This window comes from Crocodylus siamensis, chromosome 12 (genome assembly GCF_052110815.1).
Source record: "Crocodylus siamensis isolate JL-2025a chromosome 12, ASM5211081v1, whole genome shotgun sequence".
In the NCBI taxonomy this organism is placed as follows: Eukaryota; Metazoa; Chordata; order Crocodylia; family Crocodylidae; genus Crocodylus; species Crocodylus siamensis.
The window spans coordinates 3,644,156-3,662,355 of record NC_143406.1 but is presented as its reverse complement, the minus strand read 5'-3'; the positions used below and the strand labels follow the sequence as shown (position 1 = coordinate 3,662,355).

At 48.3% G+C, this 18,200-nt stretch overlaps 1 protein-coding gene across 3 annotated transcripts in view; it reads right to left on the bottom strand.

The window, feature by feature from the left end:
- Positions 1–11,113: 11,113 nt before the first annotated feature.
- PAX7 (paired box 7) overlaps positions 11,114–18,200 on the bottom strand; it is a 131,470-nt gene continuing 124,383 nt past the window's right edge. For all 3 annotated transcript variants that reach the window (XM_090024005.1, XM_090024007.1, XM_090024006.1), the window contains exon 9: positions 11,114–15,991. In XM_090024005.1, the coding sequence (XP_089880131.1) occupies positions 15,876–15,991 (116 nt within the window). In that variant the 3' untranslated portion in view covers positions 11,114–15,875. The remainder of the gene's footprint in view (positions 15,992–18,200) is intronic.

The following is an 18,200-nucleotide window of genomic DNA, read 5'->3' as shown; positions in this document are numbered from 1 at the left end:
TAGCTGCACTGCAAACTTGACTTAGTGTGTGCCCACTTGTGTTTTATTTCTTGACGTCTGCCACAAGGGATTTTTGTGGCACATCCTATAAACTAAGCTGCTCTAGGAATCTTTCCCAGAGAGCGGTAGGGATATTTGTCTGCTCCTTTGGGCACACGGGGGGGCATTATGGGAAGGCTCTGGAGGACTACCAGCAGTCCTCACCGCAGAGTGCTCTCAGTGCAGCATGGGCAGGGTAGCGGTACTGCTCAGGCATTAGTTTGCCTCCCTGGAAAAGCCATCGGGTTGGGGTGGAAAACACTACCACGCTCAGGGGATCAGCCCCGGAGTAAGACTCTGAGGTCCTTCTTTAATACATGTGAGCCCTGAGGGTGCAGGTGTGAATTGCTAGCCTCAGACCTCCTCCAAGCCCCCTGGTCCCAGGTCATCCCCTTGTGCAACTCGCTTTGGCTTAGGGGAAGGGCACAACCCTTTCACTCCAGCATAGCTGTACTTGCCTATCCTGGGGCATAAGGCTAATGCTTAAATGTTGCTTACACTTGGGTAGGTGGCCCCTGACTTTGCTGCAAGGAGACAGGTTAAATCACAGCGTAGAGGTAGATCAGGACCTTATTCATGAATAAAACATTTGCACATGCATATTCAAAGTAGCCTGGTACCATCCAGTTGCTACAGTCTGGAAAGGGGATTCTGTTGTAGTCTGTCTGAAACTTCACACTTGTCTTGAAGGGTTTAAGTAACACTCAGGCAGGTGATCAAAGCTTCTCATGCTTTTAGTCTTTCATTTGGGTCTTGCATTTCAAGCTTTGAGTACCAGACAGAAGGGGCTGAAACATTGGTGGGAGTTGTCTCTGCAGGGCAATGTATTAAATAGCAGAGATCTGATTGTCTGACTGGGTCTCCAGCTGGGCTCCCCGGCTATCCCCTTTTCAACCTGTCAGCTGGGACCATAGCTTCCACGCTACCGTCACTTTTGTATGCACCTAAAAAAGTAGGCAATCCCCGCACAAAGATTTTAACTTACGTTGGGGAGTGTTTTTCTCCATCACACAAAAAAGCCAAGGAAATCAAAATTTAAGGGAATAATTCACACAAGAGACAAGACCACTACCCAGGAATTATAGCACTTGATCAAAACAGCTAATACCTTCTCTAATTCATTCTGTTCAGACCCAGCGATGCTATCGCCCCTTTGCACACACTGAAGAACTAAAGATCACGCCGTATCTTGCAACCCTAATTCTGATCTGCTCGTTTGGCATTTTGGTGTTGTACTCCATGACGCGTTCCTGCGAGACACGAATATTCACACGAAATACGTTTGTATCAGACTTTTTTTTTTTTTTTTTTTAGTAGTACGCCAGGCCCAATGCTGGAAGGTATTCAAAAGTCACAAAATAAATACATAGTAGATGGTCACTGGTGTTTGGAGGAAGAGAGACATTTTGAACATCACGTAAACTTTGCATTCTTTCTTGGCCAGAGCGCACCAAGGCTGTAATTAAGAACCACGGTTATTATGATGCTAATGAAGAAACCCTGTGTCTTCTGAGTCCATATCCAGTAGGCAACGTGGGTTACTAAGTTACTGAAGTTGCTTTCAAAAGTCTGGGTTCAAGGTCGAGTATTGCTGTCTAATTATCTCTTTGTGATTCACATGTGACACGGTAAGTTTGGATTCTGCAATCCTTCGCCTTCACCGTGTGCTGATCTCCAAAGGATGTAGAGGTAACCAAGACCTGTGAGGCTGATGAAGTATTGTTGCATTTGTTTTATAGGCGGTTTAAGTAAAGGGCCTGTATGAGACTTGCTGGCCACCATCTAGCACGCCATTTAAGAACACAAGTCGTTTGGCAGATGAGATGTTAATTGAAGCATGTGTTTGAGTGCTCTGCTGTGTTAGGAATAAGAGAGCGTAGCACTTTGCAGGATTGAGCTCCCAGAGAAGTCACGGCCAACGTTTTCAGCTATGGGCACCTGAAGTTAGGCACGTCACTCCGTAGCAAAGCACCCATTAGAAGTAGTTTCCAGGCTTGATGAGCAGATTGATGGGAGCTCTGAGTACTCTGGACCCCAGGCGTGATTCAGTTCCCAAGTTCCTGATGGAGGCGTCTGACTTCAAATACCCAAATCTGAACATTTTGCCCAAAGTATTATGCAGTCTTATGCAGTGACTTGCTTGGTATTATGCAGTGAATGACACGGGAACTTCTGGTTCCCAGATTCTTATTGCAACCACCAGACCAGGCTGGGTAGAAGATAACATGGTAGAAAGTGCTGTGTGCCAGGCTTAAGCAAAATGCAGATGGGGCTGGGCACAGCTGGGCAGCATTGCCCCTCCTCTCCTGGGGTATCTATCCAGCCTTGTCCCTGCCAGCATGCAAGCAAAGGGGCCTCTTTGACCGCCTTTCTCCTCTCCACCTGCCCTCTCTTCCCTTCACTAGCCTACCTACTTCTGCAAAGTTTCACATTTTTAATTCTTTTTTTCCCTCTCTATGTCTGCATGTGTGTGTGTGCGTAATAATTCCTCTGATTTGCCTTGTATCTCCAGCCATAAAAAGAGGACATAATGGCAAAATAATTAAAAAATAAAAGAGAGGGGAAGCAAAAAAAAAAATCATTCTGTGGGAGAAGGGCGGGCGGGGGAGAGATCTGCGGAGCTAGTAGATAACCAGCAGATGTGATTTTTGCAGATAAGCGTAGTAATTTAGATAAATCTGGAGGCTTTAGAGCCTTTCGCTTGCGTTCTCTTTCTTTCTGTCTGATTTTTTTTTTTCAATTTTATCTCGCAAGTCAAGAGGAGGGGGAGCAAGGAGGGGGGGAGCTTAATCTTTGGGTAGTTTTTCTTTTCTTTTTAATGTGTTTTCCCCCAGAAGGTGGGATAATGCAAGCCACGCTCACACCCGCATACACACACCCCCGTGTGCGCGCACATACACACACATACACACACACGCACACACACAGAAGCCGGGGCTATGTTTTTAAAAAGCGGCGGACAAAAATCAAAATATTTGAAAATGTATTTCATGGTAATTATGTCATATTTCATGGACTGATGCCACTACTGAAAGAGAGCCTGAATGCCTTAATTTGTATAGAAATTGTAATCATTTGTTCATTTCAAGGTGAAAATTGCATTTTTTAATTTAAATTGTATCCTGCGTGATAGTCTATTATCTAGTAAAATTGTCTCCATGTCTGAATGCCTTATATGCAGCTGCAATGCTTGTTACAAATCCAGTTATATTCATAAAAGCTTTGTCGACGTCTCGGGAAATGTGAACAGTTTCTTGTGGGTTTCTTCTTCTATTTTTTCTCCCTTTTCCCTCCCATCCCTGGTCACCCCCCCATCCCTTTATTTTTTTTCCCCCCAATTGAAATAAAACCATATCTGCTAATAATAATAATTAGCCTGGGTGTAAATGAAAGGCGTTCGGAGGTGGACTACAGCAGGCACGGAAAGCTCTCGCTGCTCCCTCTCAGGTTTTTCTTTTTCCCTCCGGTGAGTCCTTTTGAGGGTGTGCATTATTTGGGGATGAAAGGCTGAACAGAAAGCAAACTCTCTTTCCAAAGATAAGGTAGGCCCCGATCCTGAAGTGAGGTCCTGGGGGAGGATCTGTGCAGTGCCCCCTGAGGGGCAGAGCACATTCAGTCACAGCCCAGGGGGATGCGGCCAGGGGCTTGAAGACAGATTTGTCCTCTGGTGTGGATCTTTAATGCAACTAAGGTCTCTGGCAGCGTCTGCTTTAAATTAGGCGAGCCCTATTTGGGGTACCTATGGGGCCACTGCAACTTAGAGTGGTCCGTAATCCCCATGGTGGCTCTGCAGGGACTCCCCTCCTGCTCCTGGCATCTCCCCTGCTGAGGACAGTGTAGGGGGGCCACGCAGTGCCTGCTCTGGGTGATCTCTCCCTCAGCTGTTGAGATGAAATACATTTTTGGGTTACTTCCCCCTCTGTTGGCGGCAGTGGCTTTGAAGGGCACTTGGCAAGTAGAGGGGGCATCCCTCTTTCTAAACTTGCACCTTTTCTCCAATGACTTCCATGTGCTTTTAGAAGCATGATTTACTTAGATATCATAGTCCCCACTGTGAGGTCGGTGTTAATGACTGTCCCTCTTAGTGAATGTGTCTACACGTGCACATTTACTGTGCAGTACAGGTGCACAGCTACACATGCATGCCCGTACTGTGCAATGTGGCAACTTGTACTTCCTTGAGCGTATATTTGGTACCTGCACCATGCAGGTATCCAATTTACGCCCAACTAGTTACTGCGCTGTAATGCATGTGTAGATGCCTTACTGTGCAGTAACGTGTGTGTGGACTGACTTGGGACTAACTTTAGTTCCAAGTCAGTAAATGCACAGCGTTAATGTGTCTTAATGCCTGCACGTATAAACGCCAGCCTATTCTCACTTTCTGTGCAGTAATTTACTGTGCAGTATTTTAAGCCAGCATAAATGCATGTGTAGACAAGCCCAGTGAGTGGGGAACTGAGTCTGCCCTGCCCAAGGTCACCAGGTGAGTTGGTTGCAGCAATAGAGAACGGGTCTGGGGACCCCTCGGCCTTTGCCAGGAGCACTGCACCCACTGTTTTACCAGCTTCCCTGGCCATCTAGAAGAGGAAGCAAATATGGCATTTCTCCCAGCAGGTGTTCCTTTACATTTATCCTCAATGGAGGGCTTTTTTATGGTCATTTCCACAGAGTATTGGTCACCTTCTTCCCCTCTTCCTGACTCACTTTGGCTTTCTCGAGCAGGTTGAGTTGCATGCGTCTCCATTCAGGGCCCCTCTCTCCCCCTGCCAGTTGGACCACAGGGGCATGGGCCCGGTGATGCCAGGAAATTCTGTTTCTCCAAATGACTGAGCCACTCGAAGCCAGGTCCCACAATCACATCCTCCTGGGATTAACCAGAAAGCAGCGCAGTCTAAGTGTGGCCTCAATCTTAGAGCTGTACCAAGGAGGGCTGGATCCTGGTCTTGCTGCTATGATCTTGGAGACTAACAAGTCTCTTGCTTTGCTGAGGTGGTGAGGGGATTTGGGTCTGTCTGCATTGCATTTACTGCCTGAGCTAGCTCTAAACTAGGTAGCTTGGTCATCTGGAGTAGCACAGATCTCATCTTGGGGCATAATATCTGCTTGGGAAGCTGGGGAGATCCTGGGGTCCTTAGCTCACATGGAGCTCCAGTCTGCTATGGCTAGATTTCTGTGGGTATCTGAGCTAGTTTGGAGATGGCTGCACCACACTGCAATACAGAAAAGCTCACAAGTTTCCATAGTGCTTCGAAATCCTCAGACAGGTATTGTCATGTTGGACCACATCAGGGTCCATCTTGTCTAGTACCTTATCTTTGATGGTGACTAGCACCATCATCTTCAGGGCTTCAAGAAACCCTAGGGGAAAACCTGCCCTTCATGCCTTTCTTCCTACCCCCAGTTGTTAGAGGATGGTGTATAACATGTTATATGTTACAGAAATGCAGGGTAATAGTTTCAGCGTAGCCAAATGAGTTCTGTGGAGCTAAGCTGAATGACGCCACCCAAAAATCTGCCCCATATAGTGCAGAGTATTCATTACATTCATCTTTAAGAAAAATCAGCCCTGCATAGAAATCCTTTTTTGGGCACTTTCATATTCTTCCCTTTCTCAGAATACCCTTATTGCATGCAGGTCCACAGCCTATTATAATAAACTTCTCTACACCTATTCTGAAAAGAAATCGATCATGAAATGCTGTAATGCTACAGGCTGCCAAGCTAAATTTGACAGCACGGTATCTGTCTGACAGCTACTCAGGCCAGCAACAACAGGACTCAACAGCCATCAAGAAACGTGCTAACCTCCAGGGCCAGAGAAGGTAGCCCTGGCAAGTCTCACAGTTGTTAGCAGTGCAGTCAATACAGGCAAGTGCTACAGGATGCCTCAGGTGTATCTGAAGTTTGTGAGTATGTGTGTGTGCACTGGGAGGTGTATTATGCTTTGTGTGGCTTCATCTGTGAGACTCAGCGGGTATATAGCCAAGTCAGACTCTGTCTTTAAGGTGCAGCTATGGAGTGATATATATTGCTCATAGAATTGGCTAGAATGGGATATGCTGCAGAAAGGAGCAAACATCCCCTCCACAAAGCCTTGCCAACATATCTGCATCCTGACCTGAAATACTCCCTTCTCTCCCAGCCATATTTTACTATTGTGGTGAATCTACAGCTACTGGACCTGAGACATCTGGATTTGCTACCCTTGTGACTGAAGCGGGCTTTGATTTCGTTGGTGCAGATTGCAGGAGCCCGGTCAAGAGATGGATTAGGGTGTGAGCGAGCAATTTGACCATCATGGTGGAAGGGAAATGGCACTTTAGAAACATAGTGGGAGAGGTGACATGGGTGCAGGAGGAGAAAGAACTAAATGACTCAGAGCTTATAAACCTGGGAGACTGCAAGGGAGATGCTTTTGTCAGCTGCAGTGGAGAACAGAGAGGGCTTGGGAGGAAAGATATGGGTCCTGATTCCCCAGAGGGGAGAGCAGCAGGGGGATGTCGTGGTGGGCGTCTGCTACAGGCCACCAAACCAGGAGGAGGAGGTGGACGAGGCCGTCTTTAAACAATTGGTGAAAGCTTCTAAATTGCAGGACCTGAATCTCATGGGGGACTTTAATTATCAGGACCTCTGCTGGGAGGGAAACACAGCAATGCACAAGGTGGCTAGCAAATTCTTAGAGTAGTTTTGGGATAACATTTTAATAGAGATGGTAGAGAGAGCAATTAGGGGTAAATCTCTTCTCAACTTGCTGCTTACAAACAGGGAGGAATTGGTTGAGACGGTGAAGGTGGAAGGTAACTTGGGTGACAGAGGCCATGAAATGATAAGAGTTCAAGATCCTAAGGGGAGGAAGGAAGGCGAGCAGCAGAATAAAGACCCTGGACTTCAGAAAAGCAGACTTCAGCAAACTCAGGGAACTGTTGGTCGGGATCTCCCGAGATGCAAGTCCGGGGAGAAAAGGTGTCTAGGAAAACTGGCTGTACTTTAAGGAGGCCCTTTCAAGGACACAGGATGTGATGGAAGAAAGGGGAGTGCAACAGGAGGCCAGCCTGGCTAGAAGTGCCTGGCTATTAGGCAGCAATCTCATCACTGAGTTGAAACTCAAAAAGAAAACTTTCAAAAAAATGGAAACTTGGTCATTGTACTAGAGAAGAGTATAAGAGTATCATATGGGCATAGAGGGAGAAAATTGGGATGGCCAGGGCATGATTTGAGATACGACTGGCAAGGGATATAACAGGCAATGAAAAGGGATTCTACAATAATACGTGTATATAATAATACCTGAAGAGTGATTATAGAGAGCATGGGGATGGGTGTTTCTCTGTGGCGGTAAGGGCCAGGATAGGAGCAATAGCCTCAAGCTGCATCAGAGGAAATTTAGGCTGGAGATTAGAAGTAGCTTTCTGACTATGAGAGTGGTCAAGTGTTGGAACAGGCTGCCTGGACCCGTGCAATCTCCATCCCTGGAAATTTTCAAGAGCCGGTTGGACAGACACTTGGGTGGCATGGATTAGTTAAGGATGACCCTGACTTGAGCACGGGGCTGGACTAGATGGTCTTGTGAAATCCCTCCCAGCCCTACTTTCCTATGACCCTAAGGTCTTCTAGAAGTCAGTACTGTCTTCAAAGGGGGGAATCCAGCAGCCTTAATGTAACCAGCATAACATCCAAGGGATGGGGTCTGTGGTGAGCAACAGCCCTGCATCGTGCACCAGCTCTTTCTTAACCCAAGTTGGTGCTTTTGAGCAATGAGATACACAGTGGAGCAGGCAGAGAAATTATTGGCTGGAATTACTTCCCAGGGGATGTATCACATGCACTTTTGAAGTCCAATGACAAGGAGACAATACAGCGACTATAATGTGACCTTTGAGTAACCCATGCGCCGTGATAGATCAGAACTGGGTCCCTCGGCTGCATGTTTGCAAAAGTTGGCAGCTGGTGTCAAATTGACTCGAATTTGATTTATCGCTGGCTTATCAGCAGATTATAGCTGATGACAGCTTAGAGCCATAATTGACCATTGATACTAGTATAAGGAGCTGTATCAGTTTGAGCTGTTCCCTCGTGGTACAGCTCTCGCCCTTGATGTCTTTCAGAGGGTAATGGATCGAAAGTTGCAAGGCCTGGGAAATATCCTGTTCCACTTAGATAAGGTTTTGAATCGTTAAGGGAGAGGAGGAAGAGCACTTGCAACAGCTGGGGGCAGTGTTGAAACGCCAGCCGGCCAGAGGTGACAGAGCTCTAAACATGGCTATTGTCGGAGCCAAGTCCCTTCGGCAAAGGACTGCGACGAGACGCAAGGACTTTGCCGTTCGGCAGTATTGTCCGTCCACACGTGAAAGAAGGGTTGCATTTGGAAATGGTTCCTGCCTCTTTTGATGTCTCTATGTGATAATCACTATTGCATGTTTATATGGAGCCTGTCCCCCAAAGAGCTTTCCCAATGTAACTCTTATGTGGCAGCGATGACCACCGCTACCGACATGTGTGCGTCTGCGTGGCGAAACACGACAGCCGTTAGCCTGCATTGTGGGGCGCTTCAGGGTAGGAAGTGAAGAGGGAGAATACAATTTACCATGGCTAGCAAGCCAAGGGCTAATATCCTTGCCTTTCATATGTTTATGGTGAATCTTCAATCCCGGCAAGGGTCAGAAGCTCGGCTTTACCTTTCACCGCAAAGCCAGTATGTTAACTAGTACGGTGCCCCCAACGATTGATTTAGAAGGAAGTCTGCCCGTGCTCTGTACCACATTGTCTGCATTTCCCTTGGACATCCCCCATCCTTGAAGTGTGTATTTGCAATCCAGCCTACTTTCTGGGACTGAATGGGAAAACAAGATGGGGTAGAGCAGCAAGTAGAAAGCTTGAAAAGGGTTGTCTCCCTTTGCCAGGTCTCTGGGGCAACTCTGAATGCAAACCTGCATTGTACCGGACAGGATGGTAGCACTGTGTAGAAGTGGGCCAGATACCTCTTTATTCTCCTCTTGGTCTAGAATGGGTTTGGTGCATCCTAATTGCCTAATTTATTCTTATGGCCCAGGCTCCAATCTCTCCTGAAGAACAACAACGCCCGGGGACTTCCGGAGAGAGCTCTTCCCAACCACGTTATGGATGCAGTAGAAAGGGGAGGATTTTGAAAGGGGAATTTGGACCCCGCAACTCTCACAGAGAGTCCATAGGGATCGGGCACCCTGCTCTTGTGTGTGCTTTTGAAAATTTCCCCCTCAGTGCTCATGGTGGGGACGAGATGAGATGGACTGAAAAACACGCTTGAAGGATTTCAGCTAAAGAACTTGGCAAATCAGGCTGTGACGCGTGTGGAAAGCTAAATACGCCTGACAAACCCATATCCGAATATTGGATGGGAGCCTGACATCAGATGGCGAGAGAACTAAGAGAAGAAGGCTGCAGACATTTCCTGGGCAATCCCCGGGGGTAGCGCTGCTCTTCGCTCGGCAGAGGGGCCCATGGACCTGCCTGGGGAGGCCCCAGTGAAGCCACAGCACACGCTGTTATTGAGCACTCTTCACCGTGGTATCTGTGAAGACGTTTTGGACAACGCAAACACCAGGTGATGCTCACCCTGCTGAGACCCCCTTGGACACTGGCATGTTACTTAAATCTAGGAAGGTTGCAGTTTTGCTTTAAATGAGGTGGGCTGAAGAAGAGCTTTCTGCTCCTGGTGCCCTTGTGGAATTTGACATCTCAGATCTCAGACATTAGCAAAATCCGGAGATGCTCAATGAAGGCCTCCTCACCTATCCCCAAGAACATTGCTGGGTATCACAACAGGAAGATGAGCCGCATGCTTATGAATCCAAGGGAATGCAAATTAAAGATGCTGTTTCACACACTGCGACCACAGAGTTTTAACTCTGCCCCACTGGGCGAAAAAGAAGCGCAACGTGGGACGTGGCCCGTCAAAGTGTCTCGCTCTTTTGCACGTGGCACCTCCTCTGGGAATGAAAAACTGTTTCATCTGCACCGATTTACAAGTTACCCTCCCTTCCAAGACCACCACAGATGCCTGTTGTCGTGGCAGGCTTGTGATGTGGATATCGGGCAGCAGCACGCAGCCTGTGATTGACCGTTTGCAGAGGGGGAGCCACCGGTGCAATGACATTTGACCCTTCTCGACTGTCTGTCATCAAGAAACGAGTAGCTCTCTTTCCAATCCATGAGTCATTTACTCCACCGTTTGTGATTCCCTCTTGGAAGTTTCCCCAGACCTGTTGGTTCTGTACGTTACTATTTGGCCAAAGCCGACTTGTTGAGTGGCCCTGGAACTAAAACGGTGGCTTTTGTTCAACAACGTTTTCAACCCACCTGCTTCCTTGCCCTACTGACTCATTATTTTTTGTTACCCATAACAATGGGCTACGTCTACAGCAGGCTGTTCGCGTTTTTCCCTGAATTTTCCAGGGTTTTAATGACTAGTAAAAACACGAAAGCCAAAATTTGGAGGGTTTTTAATTTAAAAAAAAAGAATAATTTTGGCAAAATATTGCCAGGCACCAAAAAAGGCCATTTTCTGTCCAAGCAACACGGAGAAAAGGCTTGACAAGTGCTAGTTAAGGTCCTTCTCTCTTCCGGCTCTTACTCTGTATGCTTTGCTGTGGTAGCCGAGTGTCTTTTGCTCTGAGCAGCATTTTTGCCAGCAGAGGCTAAGTACCGGTAAATGCATGGTTGTCAGCCCCATGAAAACAGTGGCTATTTGTGAAAATGTCCGTCTCAGCCTTTTTAGTGCATGTAGTTTGAGTAAATTAGGTATTTAATTCTTTTTTTCACCTTATACCAGGATTATGCTGCAATAGTTGTACTGACTTCACCAAGGCTACACCGGCTTCCCTCTGCTGTAAATGGGGAATTAAACCCAGAGTTTTTAAGAGGGATCATTCCTGGGATCTTTGTGTGGCTTTCAAATGGCTCCGGTATTAGACCAGATCCCATGCTCCACATGTGCAGCAGGGCTGGACCCGATGCTTTGTAAGGTCCCTTCCAGCCCCTAACAATGATGAAACATTGCCAGGTGAACTCCACCAATAATTCCTCCAAAGACATGTTTAATTCTTTTTCTTTTAATGTATAACAGTTATGCCTGAGTTACAGAGAGACACCTACAGGCAGCAGGTAGTTAAAGCAAATACCAGTTTCTCTTTCTACTCTACTACTCCATATAGCTGAATAAATTATGGTGCGATTATATATATACACACACACACACGCGCGCGCGCATGCGCACGCACACACCCGCACGCACACACCCACATACACGCGCACAGGCATACACATGGAGCAAAATGGCTATGAGTCAAACACAGAAGCAACATATTCGCAGTTACTAGGAATAAGGAATGTTCTATAGTGCTATGTAGATATTTCCCAGGTGGGTATATGGAGGTGTTAGGGATGATGGGTTAGAAGCATTAAATACACAAAAGTCTTTGAGCGGCACGAGCCGATCGGCTGAGCTACAGGACGTGGTGAGAGGATGTCCAAGGCGGTCTTGGAATGGCGCTGGCGGGTGGGTGGGGAGATAACGCGAGTCCGTTCCTTAGTATTATTATTGTTATTTTTTTCCTTCCCCCCCCCAAAGATGTCAGTTCTCATTCACAGGCGTGGAAAAACGCCAACCTGCGAGAACATCTGTGGAGTGTGTCCATGAATTTGCTTTATAGAAAGGGCAGGATATTCTGCATCCCCAGGTGTCCCCAGGTCCCTGGGACTGGAGTGAGGGCTCAGTTCCCGTTCAGTCTGCGTCACGTGCATCCAGCCACATGCTCTCCAGGGTCCTGCCGTCCCGCACCTGCCCATTGCCAAGCGCTGCGGTTCCACGCTCTGTCTCACTTCTCCCTTAGGGCATCTTCCTCCATTTTGCTCCCCCCGCCCCCCGAGTTTGTCTCTTTTCAGTAGAACTGAGGTTGGCAATCCAGAAACCAAAACGGAAAAAAAAAAAAAGTTCATTTGACTTCCATACGTGAATGTACCTTGTTTTTTGTAGGTTTTTTCTTTTTCTTCCAAAAAGTCAAATCAAATAAAACAAACCCAAGAAACCCCAAAAGAAAACCCATCCCACCCCAAAGATGCTGGAATGTATTTTGAAAACACACGATATGCAAATTTCTACAGTTCGCCCCATTATTTTTTTTTTTTAACTAGCACGGCACTCACTGTGTTTTTAGTATAAAAAAAAATGTCAACTTCCTATAAACATACAGCACATGACCAAATTCCCAACTAATGTACATAAGTGCGACCTCAGGGAGAGGGTCAGAGAATAGCTATCTTAGCTAGTATAGGGCATTTTTTTTCATTATTCCTCTAAGAACTCTATTTACAGCCGTGGCCCAGATGTTCATGGACTTTCTGGTGAAGGTAATTGGCAAATAGATGTCTACTGTACTCCCTCTTTTTTTTTAAGACTGTCTATCTTAGGGTCCTGTGCTCTGGCTCCCAGCTCAACCAAAGTTATCTACGAACAACATACTCACCGATAAAACCTGCCGTGCACTGTTAAGGACCGGTTTGCAGACTGAGAGCGGTGTGTGTCTGTGCGTATTTATGCACATGCAAGAATATGAAAAAAAAATAAGTGGGGAAAAGAGGGTGACACCAGCAGCAGTCAAGTCTTCCCTGTTGCAAGCTGCTTTTCTTCTGCTTGCTTCAATCTGCAGGTTTGAGAAATAAATTTGGTCCAAAATGGTTTGAGGGCACGGGGCATCACCTGGGATTGCGTGTGGCCTCTTGGTGCGCAGGGGACTGACATCTTCTGTTTCCTACTAGCCATGGGAGGCACCGGGCTGTGGCTTTCTAGGTGGAAACAGAACTGGTTGTTCTCACCTGGCCTTCAGTTACTGAATGCCACTAAGACGTGCGGTAAAATCATCCCTCACGGGCTGTCCTCTGTTGCTTAAGCTGGATTTACTCTTCTCTGTTCAAAACGGCCCAGTAACCTTGAGGTACTGGAGCAAATTGCAACAGGTATTTCAGTCCCCGCTGCCACGGGTGTTTGTCAGTCGTGTAAACACTTTGTCTTTCCTTCTGAGAGCCCAGACATGTCCTGGGTTCTCAAGTGTGGATGTGGCTGGAAGAAAGGAAGGGCTGTTATAGTGGCCTCCACTGGACTAGATCCCTCCCTGACCTACTTTTCTATGAGTCTGTCCCATGACTCCTCATTTTCCTTTTCTATCGTGCTAGTACCAAGCAACGCAGCTTGTCGGTCATATCTCAGCTCTCGGAGAACGTCATCGTGCTTGCCCGCCTCTAGGGCTCCGGCTCCGCGTGCTCCAAGGTTGCCTTTGGAATGAAATTGTGGAATGTAATTTCTAGTACTGGCCCCCGTACGTTTTGTGGTCTTGGGACACCTTCCCAGCCGGAGAGGAGAGTCCAGAGTCACAGCTGTATCTCTTGCACAGCTGGACCCGTAAAGGAGGGATTCAGGTTTTCAGGGCTAAGCCCTGGAGAACAGTGTAAGGATGCACTTGCCAACATCCTGGAGACAGAGCAGTGGTGTGTATGTGCGTGTGTCAGAGAGTTCGATCGCTCTGGTCTTTTCGAGATGCCTTCAGGAATTCAGAACAAGGCTCATCATTTTATACTAGTCAGTGTGAGCTCAATGAAGGCCACGGTTGGTGTCTGATAGAACATGGTGCAACACAGGAAACAAGCAGATGCTTTTGGCCAAGACCTGACAACTTCTTCTTCATATGGTCCATGGCAATTGGCAACTTCGTGGGTCTTGGTAAGCTGTGAGCCACAGCAAGGCGACAGAGAAAGCCTGAAGCCTTCCAGGAGAGACTGCATGAAACACAAGCCAGGTCTGATGGTTTGAGGAGAACGGAGGAAAGAAGGAGGCTAGATAATCACCTAGCTGGGGTCATATGACCCCAGCATTCATTCCTGCCCGGGGCAGGGGGTTGGACTTGATGATCTGCTCAGGTCCCTTCCGACCCGACCAACTATGAGGAGCAGTAAAGGAGGCATAAAAGAAGTCCTCCTCGTTAGCGGTCTGGGAGTGGGGAGGCAGGCACCTTCCCGGCTAAGACTGTAGCGGACACCGGAGGTTTCTAACGCAGTGAGCCCATGCAGCATCTGCTGCCAACTTTGGACCTTCTAAATTATTCACTGGCTGGCCCGAAACCTGTGCATCATTTAAATGGCAGGGACAGGGTGGGTTGCTGTTGTGACAGCTTTCCTCATCCTTTTCAGGATGATCAGTAAAAAGGAGGTGTGTTCTTGGTGGAAGCCGTTCAAAGGGGTACACGGATGGAACAAGTCAAAACGATTAGGGACCTACTGACATATTTCCTCCGGGGGCACAAGGGTCCTTGCCACAACTTAGAGGTAAACTGTATAAGTCCCTCGTGGTTCATGGCTTATAAGGACCCTGTAATTCCTAAGCAATTTTATCTGAGCACCAGACTGGAGCATCATGATGAGTTTTGGCTTCTACAGATGGGCAGCGGAAAACAATACCTGGGCCGTGAGAGATTTCACTTCCAACACATGAAACATGGAGTTACAAAGGAAATGGTGTAGGAGCTCAAAGGATCAGATGACAGGGGAGGAAGAAGAGTTCGGGGAGGTGGTAGGAGGCAAGCATTAATCCTGGTAGGCTGGAGAATAAAGACATCCCTGGAGAAGAGCACAAGGTGCTTCCCTCGCTGTCTAGTACTGTACGGAGGGAGGGATGTATCATGGTGGGGGGTTATGCCCCCTTCTCTTTATGCTTGTGGTTAAACTATTCTGGCCTGGCCATACCTATTGCCTTCTGCCTCCCCGGTGCGGTGTGTGGACTCCAGTTTGTATGCTGCTCCTAACCACAACCACTTCATCGCAGTTGCCTTCGAGTAGTACAGTGAGTCTTCCCACGGCTTTGCTGGTACACCCAGCCCCATTCCCACGCCACCAGTTGCAGAATGAAAGAAGGGCCTTTTTCATTTCTCACCCATCCTAAAGGCTGTCCCACGCCTGCCTTCCGCACGCACACACAGGCCAACAATTGCTACCGCGCCTCCTGCTGCTCTTTGCTGCAAATGGTTTTCAGTGGCAATCAGATTGAACTTGGTCCCTAAGAGGAAAACTGAGCCTGGCCCCAACTGCTCCAATCCCCTGCTCAGCGATTTACATTTACACTTTCCGTAGGTCCTAGGCTGGAAGGAATTAAAATATCCATCCAATCCTGCCCCTGCTTAGCAGCCTCCCTGCCAGGGGAACCCAACAGAGCGGGAGGGGGCAGGGAGGTCTGCTGTTCCTTTAACTTTTTTTTTTTCTGATACAATCTTCTATTTGGTCCAAAGGTCTTTTGTGGTCCTGAATCACATCACCCTTTGCGATCAGCTTGGTTACTCCTTCCTATACAATGTTCACCAATTTACAACAACAAAAAGAAAAAAAAAAAAAGCCAAAAAAAAAAAGAAAAGAAAAAAGTATTTTACAAAGGAAAAAAAGAATCAGTGTTGACTATGCCAACTACCTAGATCAATGGAAAGTCCTTAAGCGTGGGCAGTATGCCAAGCTGGCCAAGGGGGTTGGAGGGAGGGCATGAACATCAGGGTTCATAAATGCACCCAACCCGTTGCCTGTGGCCACAGAAGGAGTCATGGTTGAAGAGGCTGGATTGGCCTCTTCAAAGAGTACTCAGTAAAGCGTTGGATATGTGGAGAGCCATCCCCCTCTTTCCCATCTCCTTTGCAGCTTGAGTTGGTAGGGGGAACTGGGAAGGAGAGGGGTCCGGGTACATGTGGATCCCTGGAAGGCTGGTGGTGGTGTTTTCTCCGGTGGTACCAGGTTGCTGGAGTGGTTTGTTGGCACAGGTGGGCTCTTCAGTAAGCCTGGCCTGTCTCTACCGGTAGGAGGCCCAGCACGGCTGAATGTTCTCCCAGCTTCATCCTACGCTGTGTAGACAGGCTCACGTTCTTGGCCAAATAGTCGACGGCAGCTGGGAGGGTGGGGTGGAAAAAGAGAGGGAGGAAAAAAAAGAAGGACAGCGTGAGAGTTGGGATTTGGGGGAAATGCAGTGTTTCCCGTCTAGATAAAGTTCCCACGGTTGCAAAGAGGAGTTGCACTTGGAGATGGCAGCCCCCCAACCATAGGGAGAGTCACAGATAGTCAAGGGTTGGGTGCGCAGACAGACAACCGTCTATTATGATGGTAGCCTTGCTGGAGTGAAGTGCAGATGTTGCCTCCTGAGATCTCTCTATGCCTATTGCTACAGAGGCATGAATCTTTCCCAAACGTGCTATGAATATCTGGAAAACACGTGAACTCCCCTTCTCATAGCAAACGTAGGCTTTGAGGGAGTTGCCAGGAGATGGAGCCTGGGCAGGACCTTGGTGGGGACAGTTGCAGGATGAGCAGAGACGGTCACTCCTCGTGTCCTCAACTCCCCCGGGCGGCCTCCCGGCCACAGGCCCAGCTCCTGACCTGGGTTACGTGGCCGTAGCTTAACTCCACTGAGCCCGACGAAGCGACACCAGTGCGAGCGAGGTCAGAGCCTGACCCGTACGCCGCAAACCGATACCTTTCGGCCTCACTCCCTGCCTCCTTCCTCCCCGCCTAGGAGAGGGCTGCACCCATTGTGGTCATCTCGGGAGACGCGGCAGCGAGGCCCGCGGTAAACCAAGGACCCCGAGTCCCAATTTGCCACCAAGTCCCCCTGGTCTGAGTGGGGAAGAGGGATGGGGCAGGATGGTGACATTGCTCATTAGCAAAGCTTCAGTCAAAGTCTCTCCCTCTCGCTAGCTATAATGTCTCAAATTAGATTAATAAGGAGCTGGCAGGAGACGTACAATCGGTGCCAATGAGTAAACAAATTTCAGCCATCAACGTCTTGTCAGACGCCTGCCCCCAAGGGGGTCCCTTCCAGACACAAATTCTTATTGGAGTTGTCATATCTATTAGAATTCCTTTCACGCTTCTGCGTTCCATCACCGGCATCATTAGCACGGCTCCGGCCTCTGGGAACTGGAAGGACCACATTAATCTGGCACCCCTGCTCCACACCGGCTGGGACAGAGGCGGCTGCGCTGCCTCCCCGTGCGAGCTTTCGTGCCTCGCTGCACGTGAGAGGCAAATGGACCTGGGCGCGGGGTAAAGTTACCTTCAGGTAGGAAGGGCAGTGCGCATCCCTCTTAGGGAGATCAGTCGCAGGTGGCTTCTTGGCGCTGCCGCCACACAGGGCAGCAGATTGGGAGCTAGGCGCGATGCTTTGGCGGGTGGATGGAGGTGTGTGGAAATCCCAGGAAGAATGAAAATCCTAGCCTCGTCATAAGGTGTTTTGTTCTGTGCGGTTGTACTGTGGTGCAAACGGATGCTGTCGGTGCGTACGAATCATAGGCAAATAGGAGTCTAGTTCAACTCCCTGCTTGAGATGGGATCCTCCGTGTCTAAACCCTCTCCAGCAAGTGTTTGTCTGATCTCCTCTGAAATGCGGTACTTCCACAGGTGGGGATCCCACAACCTGTCTATACGGTTTAACCACCCTCATGCTTAGGAAGTTCTTTCTAATAGCCAATCTAGTTTTCCCTTGTTGCAATTTAAGACTGCTGTTTCTCATCCCGTCCCCTGCAGCCACAGGGAGCAGTCTATACTATTATAGTATAGATGTACACACACATACTCTATACTATTTTGACTGTTATATGCCATACTGACATAGGACTGGCAGAAACCTCTTGGGGCACTGAGTCCTGTCTCCGGCCATCATAGGCAACCACATTATACAATCCCCTTAATAGCCCCTAGGGCAGGGGCAGGCAATTATTTCGGGTGGAGGGCCGCTTACTGAATTTTGGCAAGCCATCAAGGGCCGCATGAGAGGCAGCCCAGGGCAGATAAATATTCATTTTCTAAAATTTTTAGGGGCCCTGTGGGCCAGCTAGAATGGCCTGGTGGGCCGCATCCAGGCCACAGGCCGCATTTTGGCCACCCCTGCTCTAGGGATACATTTAGGCTGGACTAGCAAAGCAAATGTATTCCTGATATGGTCTCCGTAGCACAGGTGTGGTTAGCAGTGGTGTGTGCGCGGATGTGTGTGTATCCGGGCGCATGCCATATGCACATTGTCATTTTGCAAGGCACGGATGTAGACATGCACTTGAGAAGGGAGAGAGAGAGGAGGGTGATCTGGGAAAATTAATTCTTCTTGG